At 37.5% G+C, this 17,363-nt stretch overlaps 1 protein-coding gene across 1 annotated transcript in view; it reads left to right on the top strand.

The window, feature by feature from the left end:
* Gucy2f (guanylate cyclase 2F, retinal) overlaps positions 1-17,363 on the top strand; it is a 101,925-nt gene that overhangs the window by 45,969 nt on the left and 38,593 nt on the right. Inside the window, exons 6-8 of the mRNA XM_052171171.1 lie at positions 4,679-4,810; positions 10,217-10,306; positions 17,049-17,225. Coding sequence (XP_052027131.1) covers positions 4,679-4,810; positions 10,217-10,306; positions 17,049-17,225 — 399 coding nt within the window. The remainder of the gene's footprint in view (positions 1-4,678; positions 4,811-10,216; positions 10,307-17,048; positions 17,226-17,363) is intronic.

Genomic DNA, 17,363 nt, shown 5'->3' with positions numbered 1-17,363 from the left:
ACAGAACTCCAAATGGATTGGACCAGAAAAGAAATTCCTCTGGTCACATAATAATTAAAACATCAAATGCAATAAACAAAGAAAGAATATTAAAAACAGTCAGGGGAAAATGTCAAGTAACTTATAAAAGCAGGCCTATCAGAATTAAACAAGACTTCTTGCTAGAGACTATGAAAGCCAGAAGATGCTGGGCAGATGTCATACAGACCCTAATGGAACACAAATGCCAATCAAGGCTACTATACCCAGCAAAACATTCAATTACCATAGATGAAGAAACCAAGGTTTTCCATGACAAAAACAAATTTACACAATATTTTTCCACAAATCCAGCCCTTCTAAGGATGATGAATGGAAAACACCAACAAAAGGAGGGAAACCATAAACTAGAAAAGGCAAGCAATTAATCTTTCTTTTAACAAACCAAAAAGAAGAATATAACAAATATAACTCCACCTCCAATACCAAAAATAATAGGAAGCAACAATCACTTCTCCTTAATATCTCTTAATATCAATGGAATCAGTTCTCCGATAAAAAAGTTATAGGCTAACAGACTGGATACATAAGCAGGACCCAACATTTTGTTTATTTCTTAATTTTTTTTTCAAGACAGGGTTTCTCTGTATAGCCCTGGCTGTCCTGGAACTCACTCTGTAGACCAGGCTGGCCTCGAACTCAGAAATCCACCTGCCTCTGCCTCCCAAGTGCTGGGATTAAAGGAGTGCACCACCACCGCCCAGCTTAGGAACCAACATTTTGATGCATACAGGAGACTCATCTCAGGCACAAAGACAGACACTACCTCAGAGTAAAAGGCTGGAAAACAATTTCCAAGCAAATGGTTCTAAGAAACAAGCTGGTGTAGCCATTTTAATATTGAATAAAATCAACTTTCAACCTAAAGTAATCAAAAAAGATAAGGAAGGACACTTCATATTAATCAAAGGAAAAATCTACCAGGATGAGCTCTCAATTCTGAACATATATGCTCCAAATACAAGGCCACGCACATTAATAAAAGAAACTTTTCTAAAACTCAAAGCACATATTGCACCCCACACAATAATGGTGGGAGACTTCAACACCCCACTCTCATCAATGGACTGATCAGGGAAGCACAAACTAAACAAATAGTGAAACTAACAGAAGTTATGAACCAAATGGATTTAACAGATATCTATAAAATATTTTATCCTAGAACAAAACAATATACCTTCTCCTTAGCAACTCATTATACCTTCTTCAAAAGTGACCATATACTCACTCACAAAACAGACCTCAGCAGATATAAGAAGATTGAAATAATTCCATGCACCCTATCAGATCACCACGGACTAAGGCTGGACTTCAATAACAACAAAAACAACAGAAAACCCCCATACACATGGAAACTGAACAACACTCTACTCAACGATAACTTGGTCAAGGAAAAAAATAAAGAAATTAAAGGCTTTTTAGAATTTAATGAAGAAGAAAGCACAACATACCCAAACTTATGGGCCACAGTGAAAGCAGTGCTAAGAGAAAAACTCATAGCTCTGAGTGCCTCCAAAAAGAAACTGGAAAGAGCATACACTAACAGCTTAACAACACAAAAGAAAATACACCCAAGAGGAGTAGATGGCAGTAAATAATCAAACTTAGGGCTGAAATAAACCAAGTAGAAAGAAAACCAAGTAGAAACAAAAAGAACTATACAAAGAATCAACCAAAGCAGGAGTTGGTTCTTTGAAATTAGGGAAACGATACTCTTCACAATAGTCACAAATAATATAAAATACCTTGGTGTGACTCTAGCCAAGCAAGTGAAAGATCTTTATGACAAGAACTTCAAGCCTCTGAAGAAAGAAATTGAAGATCTCAGAAGATGGAAAGATCTCCCATGCTCATGGATTGGCAGGATTAATATAGTAAAAATGGCCATCTTGCCTAAAGCAATCTACAGATTCAATGCGATCTCCATCAGAATTCCAACTCAATTCTTCATAGAGTTAGAAAGACCAATTTCCAAATTTATCTGGGATAACAAAAAACCCAGGATAGTGAAAAGTATTCTCAACAGTAAAAGAATTCTCAACAATAAAAGAATGTTTAACAGAATCACCATCCCTGACCTCAAGCTGTATTACAGAGCAACAGTGATAAAAACTGTATGGTATTGGTACAGTGACAGGCAGATAGATCAATGGAATAGAACTGAAGACCCAGAAATGAACCCACACACCTATGGTCACTTGATATTCCAATCCTATATGCAATAAAGGGATAATATCAAATATATACAAAGAACTCAAGAACTTCAGAGAACCAAATAACCCTATTAAAAATGGGGTACAGAGCTAAACTAATTTTCAACTGAGGAATACTGGATGGCTGAAAAGCATCTAAAGAAATGTTCAACATCCTTAATTATCAGGGAAATGCAAATCAAAACAACCCTAAGATTCTACCTCGCACCAGTCTGAATGGCCAAGATCAAAAACGCAGGGGACTTCAAATGCTAGAGAGGATGTGGAAAAAGAGAAACACTCCTCCATTGCTGGTGGGATTGCAAGCTGGTAAAAGCACTCTGGAAATCATTTTGGCAGTTCCTCAGAAAACTGGACCTGAGGACCCAGCTATACCATATGCCCAGAAGATGCTCCAACATGTAATAAGCACACATGCTCCACTATGTTCATAGCAGCCTTATTTATAATAGCCAGAAGCTGGAAAGAACCCAGATGTCCCTCAACAGAGGAATGGATATAGAAAATGTGGTAAGGTTACAGCATGGAATACTACTCGGCTATTAAAAACAACGACTTTATGAAATTCGTAGGCAAATGGATGGAGCTAGCAAGCATCATCCTGAGTGCGGTAACCCAGTCATAAAAGAACACACAGTGGTATGCACTCACTGATAAGTGGATATTACCCCAAAAGCTGGGAATACCCAAGATACAATTCACACATCACATGAAGCTCAAGAAGAAGGAAGACCAAAGTGTGGATACTTTGATCCTTATTAGAAGGTGGATCAAAATACCCATGGCTCACAGCCAACCAATAGACTGAGCATAGGGTCTCCAATTGAGCAGCTAGAGAAAGGACCCAAGGAGCTGAAGAGGTTTGCAGCCCCATAGAGGAACAATAATATGAACCAACCAGTACCCCCCAGAGCTTCCAGGGGCTAAACCACCAACCAAAGTGTACACATGGAGGGTTCCATGGCTCCAGCTAAATATGTAGCAGAAGATGGCCTTTCAGACATTAATGAGAGGAGAGGCCATTGGTGAAGCCTCATTTGCCCAGAATAGGGGAATGCAATTCAGGAAATGGGGGGGGGGGTAACAGGGGGAGGGGAGATGGGATAGGGGTTTTTCTAAGTGGTAAGGAGGAAAGGAGATACCATTTGAAATGTAAATAAAGTAAATATCTAATACAAAAAAAGGAGCCAGAATTGGGAGTGGGGGTCTGAAATTATTCTCTTGTTCTATTTTTTTTAAAGTTTTCATTTCTCTATACCCACAGTTTTCTTTTTTTTTAATTTCTTTTTTTATTCGATATATTTTTTATTTACATTTCAAATGATTTCCCCTTTTCTAGCCCCCTACTCCCTGAAAGTCCCGTAAGCCCTTTTCTCTCCCCCTGTCCTCCCACCCACCCCTTCCCACTTCCCCATTCTGGTTTTGCCGAATACTGCTTCACTGAGTCTTTCCAGAACAAGGGGCCACTCCTCCTTTCTTCTTGTACCTCATTTGATGTGTGGATTATGTTTTGGGTATTCCAGTTTTCTAGGTTAATATCCACTTATTAGTGAGTGCATACCATGATTCACCTTTTGAGTCTGGGTTACCTCACTTAGTATGATGTTCTCCAGCTCCATCCATTTGCCTAAGAATTTCATGAATTCATTGTTTCTAATGGCTGAATAGTACTCCATTGTGTAGATACACCACATTTTTTGCATCCACTCTTCTGTTGAGGGATACCTGGGGACCCACAGTTTTCTTAACTACATCATTGAGTAGATACATTTTGGAAATTAATTTTACATTTTGTGTCTAAATGTTAAGTTTTGAAGATAAGGATTCCACACTAACATATATATTCGTCATTGTGTAACATGTACAAAATTTAAATTATTTCTGGGAACTAGGAATGGTACATTACATATCTATAACCCAGCACCTGAGGAGTAGAGGCAGGAAGATTATGAGTTCTAAACCAGCTAGGACCACACAGTGAAACTCTGTCTCAAAGAAAACAAAATGAAACAAAACAGAAAAATCAACCAGCCAAACAACCATCAATCAACAAGTAACATTTTAGGGACTAAGAGGTTTGTATTTATACATCAAGGAATACATAGCCACACACACACATACATAATAGCAACTAAAGAAACAGGGGCCATGAATTTGAAAAAAGCAATTGGGGATGCAAGGGAAGGGTTGGAGGGAAAAAAAGGAAGAGGAGAAATGATGAAATTATATTCATTTTCAAATGATAAAAACAACAAACAAGTTATCTTGAAGTTAAAAATATGCGGGAATGTTAACCTTTCCTTGATGCTATATAGGATTTAAGTAAGCTAGCAACTATAGCCTTAAAAGAGTTCTGAATGATTATTATGAATTAGATTCAAATAATGACGATTTTGTTCAACCATTTTCCCCTAATCCTTTCACAGAGAGGAAGCCGTGCCAGTGTAAGCTTTCAAATCATCTCAGAAGTTCAAAGTGGGAGGTCCCCAAGGCTGTCCTTTTCTTCGGGTAGTCTAACTCCAGCTACATATGAGAACTCCAACATAGCAATCTACGAGGTAAGACATCTGGAGTTCTTTAATCTACAGCCTTCCTGGGTTTTAAAATGAGGCTGCCATTAAAGAGTCTTTGGAGGTAATCTTCAAAGTCTGGTTGCTTTTCCTATTTTTTGTCTGGTGACATGGAAATGTTAAAAATCCTTTCGTTTTAGTCACCTGTACTATCTTTGGGAGTAACAGGTTACTTTATGCTTTACAAAATAGAAACCTCCTTTGAAGATTCTGTCTTTCATGATTGAGGAGGTCACCTCCTCTCTATTGTTCTTAGATATTGGAATTTGGCAACCAGAACAAATCTTGCATTAGTTGTAAAGATGAGCTGTTTCTTCTCAGCAGGCAAGAGTTAAGCAGGCAGTAAGGAGGAAACTCCACCATCCTTCTGTCCCTCCCAAGTGAGGCTTTCCCAGTGTGGTTTCCTTGTTGTATTTGGAGACACTCCTGAGAAGCAGCAGATACTCTCAACATGAATAGTAAATGGAAAGAAAATCTAAAACAGGGAAGAATTTAGAGTGTTGACTGCATTGGATTTTTCCAAGGGAATATTCTCCTCTATCAAATAAATAATTCACAGGGGGTTTGCTAGGGATTGATCATATTACCCTCCTAACTTTAGGTGTTAAATTTTTATGACCAGCATGATGACATTTAGAACAGCTTGAGATTTTCAGTGAAAAAGTGAGACTCAGACAAATATGTGTTTTTCTCTCCTTTATGGATCCTAGATTTTTGCAACTATACAAACCTATACAGATATTTGACATGATCATAGAAGAAAGACTTGGGGAAGAGGGGAGACTACTGGAGGGGTGGGGAGAAGTAGGGTATGAAGACATGAATGTGGTACAGGATATTCTCGAAAGAACTTGTCTATGAAACCTTCGCTGTGCACATTAAATATGTGACAATAAGGTGAGATGAGTGTTTTTTTTTAAAGGGATTAAACGACTGCGAGTAAGGCCCTTACAAATAAAACTTCATTCAGCTTTTATCACACTTGCTTTTCTGCCTTCCACCATGTGACAACACAATGTTTCTCCTCTTCAAAGGATGTGACAATACCATCTTGGACATAGACAACTCTCACTCAACAACTGAATCTACTGTCCCTTGATCTTGAAATTTTCACTCTCTAGAGCTGTGATGAATACATTCTTGGGTTTTTTTTTTAATAAATTACCCAATTTCACAACTGGACTACCAAGGCCTACACACCAAATTAGCATAGCACATGGTCTTTCAGTATACCTGAGGGTTTTATATTAATTTGGAGCAGGAAATCTCCAGATTTTACTGTGAGGTAATGCAATGAAAAAGAGCATTTGTTTCCAGAGTGAGCTTGAGTTTCTAACAGATCTTCTCTCTGAAAACCTAAAGGTGAAAATGATTGGCTAGCTTTGGAATGTCAAACAGAATGAATTTAGACCTTTACAGTTACAAGATACCAATAAGATTCTGAAATGAATATCAATAAGTTTTGCTTTTCATTTACCAAATTAGAAGTCGAAATGAGTTCTTAATTCTGAGGGCTCATTAAAAAATGTTATGTCCCAACCCCCACTTGTACCAATTGATTCTTGTTGGTAATCAGCTGGCAGGGACCTGCAACCAGCCATTGGTATATTTTTAAGTCCATTTATGTGCTTTTGATATGTGCAGCCAGGTGTGATAATGGCTAGACAGAGATGCCTCTAAGGCCACATCTGGCATGGCACAACTATGATTCTTTGACTCAGTGGACAAATTTATGTGTTGAATCATAGTGTGCTTTATTTATTTCATAGTTTGCAATCGTAGATTGCAAGATTACAGTATAGAATTGAGAAAGGTTAAAAAAAAAAATCCTTGTTACTGGCCTTAAAGATCTTGTCAGACACTTCCGGGTTTTGGAAGTTGGCATGTGGATATTGGGATTTGAACCTTGGTCCTCTAGAAGAGTAGCTAGTGCTCTTAACCTCTGAGCTATCTCTCTAACACCACACAGTGAAGTCAATGTTAGGCTGAGAGTAAGGTGTAAAGGAAGAAGGACAAATCTACAATACTGCCTGGGTAGGGTTCAAGAGGTTTCTAAGATGGAGTATAAGTCAATTCATTCCAAAGAAGAAGGAAGAGGAGGAGGAGGAGGAGGAGGAGGAGGAGGAGGAGGAGGAGGAGGAGGAGGAGGAGGTTATCCAGCAGCTTTCTCAAATGGTCCTCTATAAGAAGTTGTTTGAAGTGTCACCATCAGTAGATTCAGTTTCAAATAAGTCAGTTTCCCATAAGACTTGATATTATAGCCAAGCATGGTGATGCGTACTATTGAGCTTGAGGCAGAGCCATGCTTAAGAACTTGCTCTCCTGTTTAATTCACAATGGCCTTGCTGAAAAATAGATAGACTTTAAATTACTTCAGAAAACTTCCCCAGATAGAATTTGATGTTTCTTTCTCTTAATTAAAAACTAAGTGATAAATGAAATATTTTATCATTCTGTTTTAAGAGACCAACACAAAAGCTATTTAGCCTGTGTGTGGTGAAGATAAATCCTGCCCACTTCCTCCTTTTCCCTCATTTTTCATGAGTGAGGATGCACATGAACTCAGGAAAAACTTCCTATGGAGTGTGTGTGAGAACTAAAATGTAAACAATCAAATCCTCCCAACATAGGAAGCCTGATAGAGAAAAGAGGAACAGAGTGAGCCCAGAAAGAGATTGGTGTAGTTTTTTTAGCTCTTTATTTATTTGTGGACATGTCAGATTGAATTAGGTGTACATAGGACCCTTTACAGCTCTCTAATTTAGTAATTTGACAGGGAAACTATTGTTAGCTACTATGGCATGAGTAAACCAAATAGAAGGCCAACCTATGTCTCTGATTAAACTCCATTAAGAAGGTATCATATGTATTCTCAAAGGCAGCCAGAGCTACTAGTAACTGGTGTTCAGATTGCACACCATATGAGGACATAATGTCTGTAAGGGCTCCACTCATAGTGACAATATGTTCTAACTTAAATGTGAGTTGTACAGAAATCAGATGCAGGCATTCTACTTTCCCAGACTAGTTCTGAGTGGGTGGGTGGGTGTGGGGTGTCAAGCCTCACATCTATATCTATAGCATCTCTACCACAGTGACCTATTATGCACATTACTCAGTTATTATTTTGACTATACTTCAGAAGTTCCTTAAGGTTGTGTTTTCCTTGTATTTAGTATTCATGAAACCCAGAGCCCAGTTTCTTCCTTCCACTCTGATAACTTCACTCTACCCCTCCTAAAAGAGGCTTCCCTTGGCAGGGAGAGCTTGGTGATATGCAGAATACACACCTTGGGATGTGCTCCCTTGTGACCAGGGTGTTGAGTGATTAAATGTGAGCATGGAACATGCAGGCTTGCAAAAAGCACATGCATTTAGGCTGCCACCCAAAAACAGAGTGCACAATTATATACTCAAAAAATTACCCCGTCTTGGTCTTTTTTTTTTCACCCGAGGGAAAACATCATTATCTAATTAGCACTAAGGTGCCATAGCAGCTGGTAGTTACTAAGGGCCAAGTGCTGGTTGCCAAAAAGCTGAGAAAACTTTGTTTTCTTTCACCCATCAGTGTGTATTATACATTGACTCATTTCATAGAATTCCAGTCAGTCTTTTGTTCTATCAGCTTAAGGCTTAACCTTTGATGGCTGTAAAGGATAACTGTCCTTTGAAAAATCAAACTGTTAAGCTCGCGGCAGGTCCTCCTGACTTCTATGAATGAGTTTTAGATCTCTGCTTGAGAGCAGAATTTGATAAGAGAAGCTTAGTGTGAGGTAAACCGAGTGGCTGTGAATGAAAGGGAGCATCTCAGAGATAAGGCAAGGGGAAAGGCTGGATAGTAGGTTGCAAGCTTGAACATGGATTAGAAATACAGAGAGGAGTCGATAACATTCACACTGCAGGTCCCATTCCTACACCCTCCAGTTACTTAGGGTGTTTTGTGGAACTCAATTATTGGTGCCTCTATACAGTTCCCGACTGACCCGGATGCATCTGGTCCAGGGTCACATACTCTTGACCATTCTGGTGGTAATGTGGGACCTTGCTGAGCTTCATGGGCAATGACTTTGTCTTTCATAGATTTGTCCAGCTCTGCAAGGTCCCCTAAAGGCATTTCTTAGTTGTGGGGCTTTGAACTCCTTGCCTAGGAGAGTCTTTGTAACAGAGTGCTGGGGAGTTATTGAGATGCCTGCAGCTGTCATTAGCCATGGCCTCTGGCAGCTTTCCAGATGAGCTGCTGTAGCTGGGTATATTCCTTAATAAGAGGGTGCTTACACAGTCCTAGTCTCACAATTTGATTGCACAGAGCTCTCTGCTCTATTATCTCTACTTTATTATCTCTACTTGGTGACAAGTAGGTGCAGCCTGAAATGAAATCTCCAGGCTATAGGTAATAGATGTGCAGGCACTTTGAAGAAAAGGGAGCACAGTGTAAGACATTATCATTATCACAGAGGAAAAAGGAATCTCTATTTATATTGCTTTTAATTTTTTTTTTGGTTAGACAGAACTAAGTAGGGCTCAATGACTGATGATTCCTTAAGGCTATGCATGCAGAAGAAAATTATCAGGTACCTGCAGTGAAGTGAAGAAAGACAATAAAATAACTGAGTTTGAATTGACAGAGACCATAGAAATTGTAGTTTTGTGTTTCAAAACTTAAGAATCAATGCTAATTACCTGGATTTGATCTTTACACATGTATCAAATTATCACACTGTACCCACACACATTTAAACTCAAAAAGAAAATGATTACAAATGGGAAAAGTTGGAAATCAGCTTTCTAAAGGATCTAGATGGCCTCTTACTATAGTGGTGCATGTATAAATTAAAACAAACAAAAAAAGCTTAATCTACATTTAAATCAGTCAGTTCAAGATGAACATGTGAGAAAGGCCCCACCGTCCACCCCGTGGTCTGTCACAGGAAAGCAAAATGAATCAAGGTAAATGCTGCCAACATCTGTGGCACTCCATCTCCTGCCTTGCACCTCCCACCACAAGCACCTCAAGGCAGTGGAAATTGCAATCACAGACCATCGCCATTAATCGAAGCAAGCCCTGTGCTACATCACTTACCTATGAACAACTGAAATGACCTGACACTTTCTGCAGTTAGTTAAGGAAGACGGTTCAGAGTGGTATCCATGCATTTCCTGGGATCTGCATCCCTGTGGATTGTTTCGCTGTCTGAGGTACTTTGACACTTATAACTTTAACTTGTGTGAGTTCATTGTAACCCAGAATACAGAGTTTCAATGGGGTAGAGGGTGGGGAAGGAGAAAAAGCATCAGTTCTTCTTGGTATTTTTATTCAGCCTTTTATGTGGGACAGACATCGCTCTGGCTGCTGACAACTGCCTCTCATCAGCTTTCTTTCCCTTTTCTTTCCAGGGTGACTGGGTATGGCTGAAAAAGTTCCCTCCTGGAGATTTTGGAGACATTAAGTCTATCAAATCGAGTGCAAGTGATGTGTTTGAAATGGTATGAGAAACCCTCATTTATATACATTCCTATTCGAATAAATTTTTTCTTCCAAGTAATGCCAGTTAGGTAGGAGGCAGTCTTGGAAACCCAGTGCAAGTACAGAGTTGTTATTACAAGATTGGTACAGTCCTGTGATACAGTGGCAAAGTCATGAAATGGAAAGACACTGAATCTGAATCAAAGAAGGCACTTCATTAACTTGAGACCTGATCTTTCATGTCCCTGTTGGCAAAATGTCTGTTTACTGCCTTCCCTTCTATGTTGGGAAAAGAACCAAGAGACAATACATACAACACTTCTTGCATATTCCTGGCTCATAACTTTTTTTTTTTATAAAATGATGCCTATTAAGATAATTTTCAACTAAGCCTACCATAATCATTCATGTGCCCATTTTTTCAGACCTTGAAGACTCACCTGCCAATTATTGTTTGGAATATGGTTACTTTTCTAACTCTACTAACTACGTTCAAAGTGTCCTTGGATGGTTTACTTAAGGAAGCAGCCTATAAATAAGTCAGGCATTATCCCTTTTAAGCCATTTTAATTCTTGCCTCCTCCTTGAACTTGGATTGGAGTCCATAAAAGATTTGTGGCTATTACTTCGGTTCTTTCAAACCCCAGTAATAGTAAATTTCCCCACATTTCCAAAGCAGGCAAATCATTGCAACATATCTGAATGAGGATCAGCTGCATGCAGACCACAGCGCAAGTGAGAAAAGAAAGGAAACAAGGGATATGACCTGTGGGGAACAAGGTGTGCCCTACGGGCTCAGATGAAATATCATGATATGGTATTTCCCTTACAAAGGATTTTGGTGTCTAGAGCTGAAGGGAAAATAATTGGAGCTAAATCCAAGAGAACCAAAGGCAACTGAAACAGCCCATTTTGCAGTGATTTTTTAGACCGAGATGCTAAAACACCCAAAACTATATTCAAAATGGCTCAAATTGGAGGAAGCTGATAAAATATAAGTGTGTGAATAAACAGATAAGCGAAAATAGGGGGCTGAATATTACATCTTCCCCCCCACCCCCGTGTGTGTGTGTGTGTGTGTGTGTGTGTGTGTGTGTGTTGACTTTGAATTTTGGCATTAATTCAGTTTTATGGAAGAACCCTCAAGAATCTTTCAGGGTACTTTTGTGTACTCGGCTCAGATTTGGTACTTGCTTACAGTTTGCTCAGTTGTTTACTTGACCTACAATGATAGAATACAATTATAATGCATTTTTTTCTGATGTCAGTTTCTACCATATGTTCCCGTATTATAGCTGGCTGTATGTCTCTTTTGATTTTGTAGATATGACAGCTTCTCAGACTTCTCTTTTTTTCACTATTTTTTTTTAAAAGAATTCTGGTCAATTATTGGTGATTAACCCTCCACCTGAATTTGTCTAATATATTTATGGTTTGCTTCATACATCTTTAGTCAGATAACTTAGGGACTGATGTAATCTTTTTTTGCTCACTTTATCCAAAAGGCACAGGGTGCTGGCCATCCCTTTGTGGATGATGCTAACTTTGAGTGCTTTACGCAGCTACATTGTTAATATAGCTGGGATAAATTCTACTTGCTCATTGCACATTGTCAAGTACTTCTGGATGATACTTTAGAGATTTTTTGCAACTATGTTTATCATAAAGATTTATTGATGGGATCATTCTTTACCCTATATATCCTTACCCTATTCTTGCCAATATGTTTTTCATTTAGTATTAAGTTTTCCTTATTGTTTAATTCCATGATTTTTTTCTTTGTATTTTTTGATGCTCTAATATTATAGGTATACAAGTTAGTGTGTTAGTAAATACTTTGCAGTACTGTCTATGTAAAAAAAAATACCTAATTTTGAATATAGTCTGATTATGTTTTTGTAAATACTTTCATTATGAGTGTATTTTTTTCTTTTTTTACCTACCTATGTAATGTCACCAGAACAGAGTTGAAAGAATTTTGTAAAATTTCTTTCCTCAGCTTCAGGACCCAGCTACCCATTCACACTTAGCAAAGCCTTGACTTTTACTTTATGAAACATTCACTTTTAGCTTTGGGAATATTTTCCTGACTAACATTTTATTCAATAATAGTATAGCCACTTCAGCTTTCTGATTTGATTTGTGTAGTCTATTTTCCTATCATGATTCTTTATTTTTTTTTTACTTTAATGTTCACCTTTGCCCCTTTTCCACACCATTCTGCAACCTCTAGCCAGTAAGAGCAGTCTCTAGTACACTGGGACACCAACTGAAATTGTTCAAAGTTTGACCAGCTATCTATCCCCTGTCTCATCTATTTCTCTGATTTATCTGGTTCATTTTTCTTGCCTTTGTAATAAAATTATGTGGAGGGACTCCAGTTTGCTTCTTATATTTGCATCTTAGGTATATTTCATTGGATTTTCAAATTAATTGTTCTAGAAAGTCTTGAATGTATTTTTAATTTGTCATATACTTAGAGTTAATATTATACCACTTTTCCTAAAATATGGGAAATTTGTGAACTCATTGCTCTTTTTCCCTTTTCTATATTCTTTGCTTTACTGTTTGAATGCATATTACCTTCATGTATGTCATGAACCAGTGCCAATTTTTACTTCAAGTGCTCATATATATTTTATATCAATTATTTCAATTAAATAAAATACATTCTTTTATATTTATTAACACATTTACTATTTGTAATAATTTCTATGTTTCCTAATAGTCGATATATTTCTAACACTGTTAGAAAGTTGTGGGAATAAAAAGTGGTATACAGTTTTAAAAGTCAGGGATGAGGAGAGGACTTGGCAGTTCAGAGTAATGGCTTTTCTTCAAGAGGACCCTAATTCAGATCCTAGCCCCTATATTGGGTGGCTCACAATCCTCTGTAACTCAAGTTCTGGGGGAATCTGCCACGTTATTCTGGCTTTTATGGGAGCACAAATATGAGTCATACATTTTATACACACATATACATCAATAAAAATAAAAATATATACCTTTTAAAAAGTTTGAAAAGTCCTCTGGCTCTGGCAGTATTTTCGTTGGCGATATCATAAAATTTCTAGTATAGGGACTGGGAAGATGGCTAAAGGCACATTGTGCTTTTCTAGAGAATCCAAGTTCAATTCCCACAACCACCCAAAACTGAAGCTCCATTGGACCTAATGTGTCTGAGGCTACCTGCATCCATATATACATTGTGTGCACACACACATGCATGCATGAGGACACACGCAAACATGCACACATACACAGGATTAAAAAATAAAATAAAGGAGAAAATAATCCTGAAAAATTCCATTTCTAGTACCTAAATAATATATTCTCTATGACTATTCACTTCTGGGTGGTAGGCAGTAGATAGAGTAGTATAGTAATAGGAACAATCCTTTTACAATTGCCAAAAGAAAATAATGTGCTAGGGCTGGAGAGATGGCTCAGTGGTTAAGAGCACTGACTGCTCTTCCAGAGGTCCTGAGTTCAATTCCCAGCAACCACATGGTGGCTCACAACCATCTGTAACAATTCTGGTGTATCTGAAGACAGATACAGTGTGCTCATATACATTAAATAAATATAATCTTTTAAAAAAAGGAACTGGAAATGTAAATAAAAAATTATCGAATAAAAAAAAGAAAAAAGAAAAAATAAATAAAAAGAAATTTTAAAAAAAGGAAAAAAAAAGGAAACTCACTGATAAATGGATATTAGCCTAGAAATTTGGAATACCCAAGACACAATGCACATATCAAATGATGCCCAAGAAGAAGGAAGGAGTGGCCCCTGGTCCTGGAAAAGCTCAGTGCAGCAGTGTCAGGGAATACCAGTACAGGAAAGTGGGAAGGGGTGGATTGGGGAACAGGGGGGAGGGAAAAGGGCTCATGGGACTTCCAGGGAGGGGGATCCAGGAAAGGGAAAATCACTTGAAATGTAAATAAAGAATATATCGAATAAAAAAAGTCATCTGGATTAGTATTCAAAACAATGCCATATTGTGTTCTCAAATATATGCCATATAGATGAAAAAAAAGAAAGAAAGAAAAGAATGTGCTAGAATCAGATAGATACGTGTAGCCAATTAGGTATTTGAGGTAGAAAAATCTTACTGCTGTAATATGCATCAATGGGTAACTTAATAATATCTAGTATGGGAAAAGGTGGGTGAGATTAACACCGATGTTGCCATATTTCACTATGCTTTTTGATTGGCCAAACAAGTATTTAAGATTATTTAGGTTAGTATTTTACTCAGGTATTTCTGGTAGTTGAATGCTTAAAGATTTTATATCAGAGAGGGGAATATCAAATATACTGATATAGCACATTCAACCTTTGAAATTTTGAGGTTAAACAGCTAAGTAAGCATTGTGGTAGGGGTGAAATATATGTCTACCTAGTAAATGTTCGCCTTGTTCCAGACTTTCTTTCTTATTCCGAATCGCTCTAAGACACGCCTGCATGTAGGTATTTATAATTTCCAAACAGGACTTTCTCTCATGTTTGTGGTTGTAAAGTCCAGCAGAGATGTACATCTGAAATATGGTGTTATTCTCCTAAATATTTAATGTCGTTTGGTCATGGAGATTGAGCCCAGAAAAACATGTATGTGGTCATTCATTCAGCTATAACTCCAGTCTTGATATGATTTGTTTTTGAGATAGGTTTTCATTATGTAGCCTCAGCTGGCCTGGAAGTTACTACATAGCCAGGGTAGCTTTGACCTCATAGAGATCAGCCTGCCTTGTCTACTGAGTGCTGAGATTAAGTGTATGCCATCACACTAGGGCCATTTACTCTTTTAAACACTGCAAAAAATTTAACTCTCAAGCAATAACAAAGGATAGTTATTCTTGATTGGCAGGTGATCTTCCTTCAATATGGTAGTTTAAGAACCCAGGCTATCATGATCTTATAGCTCTGCTATGTCTTATAAATACATTATAAGTATGTGGTACATTTAACCACAGAATTGGAAAAAATAATATGCAACAGAGGATAACTGCTTCTTAAATGCCTTAACCTAGAAATGAGGCATATCTTTTCTCCTCTATTCTATTGCTTAGACTTCAGTCATATTGCTATGCTTAACTTCAGTGGAGGCAAGGGAATGTGAGTTAAGCTGGTTTCCTAATCAGTTTTTATTTGGTTGTTTGGTTCATAATAGAATGAAATCTTAGAAGAAGGTGCTGCTTAAGTTGTTATATGTAAGCTGAGATTTCATGTCTTCTTTAGCTAGTTTAGTTTGAAGTGGACTAATAATTGTGGTGGGCTTTAATGCTTAGTAGGCAAATGAGATAGTCAATAGTTCTCACTCCTATAAGCATTAACATAGTTTTAGCTCAGACTATCTTGTTGAAGATCTTACAGTATTATTATCCATACAGGTAAATGGATTGGCAGCTTCTTCATACTCCATATGATAAACTTTGAATTCATTCATTTTCCACATTATGACATGTGATTTGTAGATTTGTTGCTCCAATATACATCTAACCTGTTTCTAGTCATTCAGTATTGCTATTATTCTAAGCCTTTGAGTACACGAAAGTGTGCATACTCACAGATACATATGGCCAGAATGTTGTATTTATTATATTCAGGGAATTGGTTCCAGGAATCCTCCAGATATCAAAATCCACAAATACTCAATTTTTTTGCATAAAATAGAAAAATACTTTGTATCCAACCTGTGTATATCCTACCATATACTTTACATTATGTCTTGCTTATTTGGAATGGCTATTACAATTTAAATTCTGTGTGCATAATTGTATTGTTTTAGGAGTGACAAGAAAAAGATTCTATAAATGTTCGGTATATGTGGTGGCTTGAATATACTTGGCCCAGGGAGTGGCACTATTAGGAGGTGGGGCCTTGTTGGAGGAAGTTTGTCACTGTGGGAATGGGCTTTGAGAGTCATTTGGCTGCCTTTGGATCAAGATGTAGAATTCTCAGCTCCTCCTGCATCATGCCTGCCTAAATGCTGCCATTCTCCCACCTTGTTGAAAATGGACCTAACCTCTGAACCTGTAAGCCAGCTCCAATTAAAATTTGGCCTTTATAAGAGTTGCCTTGGTCATGGTGTCTCATCATAACAATGGAAACTCTAATTTAAGACAATCTATTTGATTCAAATATTAATAAAGTATAGTTATTTAAATTTCATACCAGGGCTTTTTATGAAATTATGTGACACATATGATACTGAAATTATGATATTTACTCCATAGCTTTTGGTTCTATTTCTTGATAGTTCATATTCTCCCCATTGCACTGTAGTCTAGGAAGACTGAACCTGTTGTAGTTTCCTCAACTCAGAAGTATTCCTCCATTAGTTCCGTTGGTCAACTCCTTTATGTTTTTCAATGTTGTCTAGTTATCAGTTCTTTGGAAAGTTTCCTTTGACACCTGCCTCCCTCACTGCCTGTCTAGATGAGATATTTAACCTCTGAGCTCAATCAGTATCTCATGGTCTCATTTAAAACATTTCAGATGAAATATAATTTTCAGATCATTTTCTTACTACTTACTTTCCACAAGGTATAAGATCTTCTGAGACAAGTGACTGCATTGTATTTATTTTTTTCTCATGTATTTTAATTATTTATTTTTTAACAGTTTGTATAAAAGCAGTTGTCTTAATCATGACATTTTGCATATCCTTATTCTTGTAGCTTTTGTGTAGTACAATCAACACTGAGCAGCAAGTGAAACAAGACAACTGGGATTGGTCTCTGTTTGTCTTCTTTACAGATGAAGGACCTGCGGCATGAAAATGTCAACCCTTTATTGGGCTTCTTCTATGATTCGGGGATGTTTGCCATCGTGTCAGAATTTTGTTCTCGAGGGAGCCTAGAAGACATACTTACAAACGATGATGTGAAACTTGATTGGATGTTCAAATCATCACTGCTGCTTGACCTCATCAAGGTTAATGGCAAACCTAAAGAAGTCGTGTATTTTCCTTATAGATTTGAAATTTACAAAGATTTTTGACCATTGTTTTTATTCTTCTCTTTTTGGGTTAGGAATTTAAGATATTGAGGTATTTTCTTTCCTGTGGGTTGT

The sequence above is a fragment of the Apodemus sylvaticus genome, chromosome X (genome assembly GCF_947179515.1).
Source record: "Apodemus sylvaticus chromosome X, mApoSyl1.1, whole genome shotgun sequence".
NCBI classification, from domain to species: domain Eukaryota; kingdom Metazoa; phylum Chordata; class Mammalia; order Rodentia; family Muridae; genus Apodemus; species Apodemus sylvaticus.
This window is presented reverse-complemented; position numbering and strand designations above follow the sequence as displayed.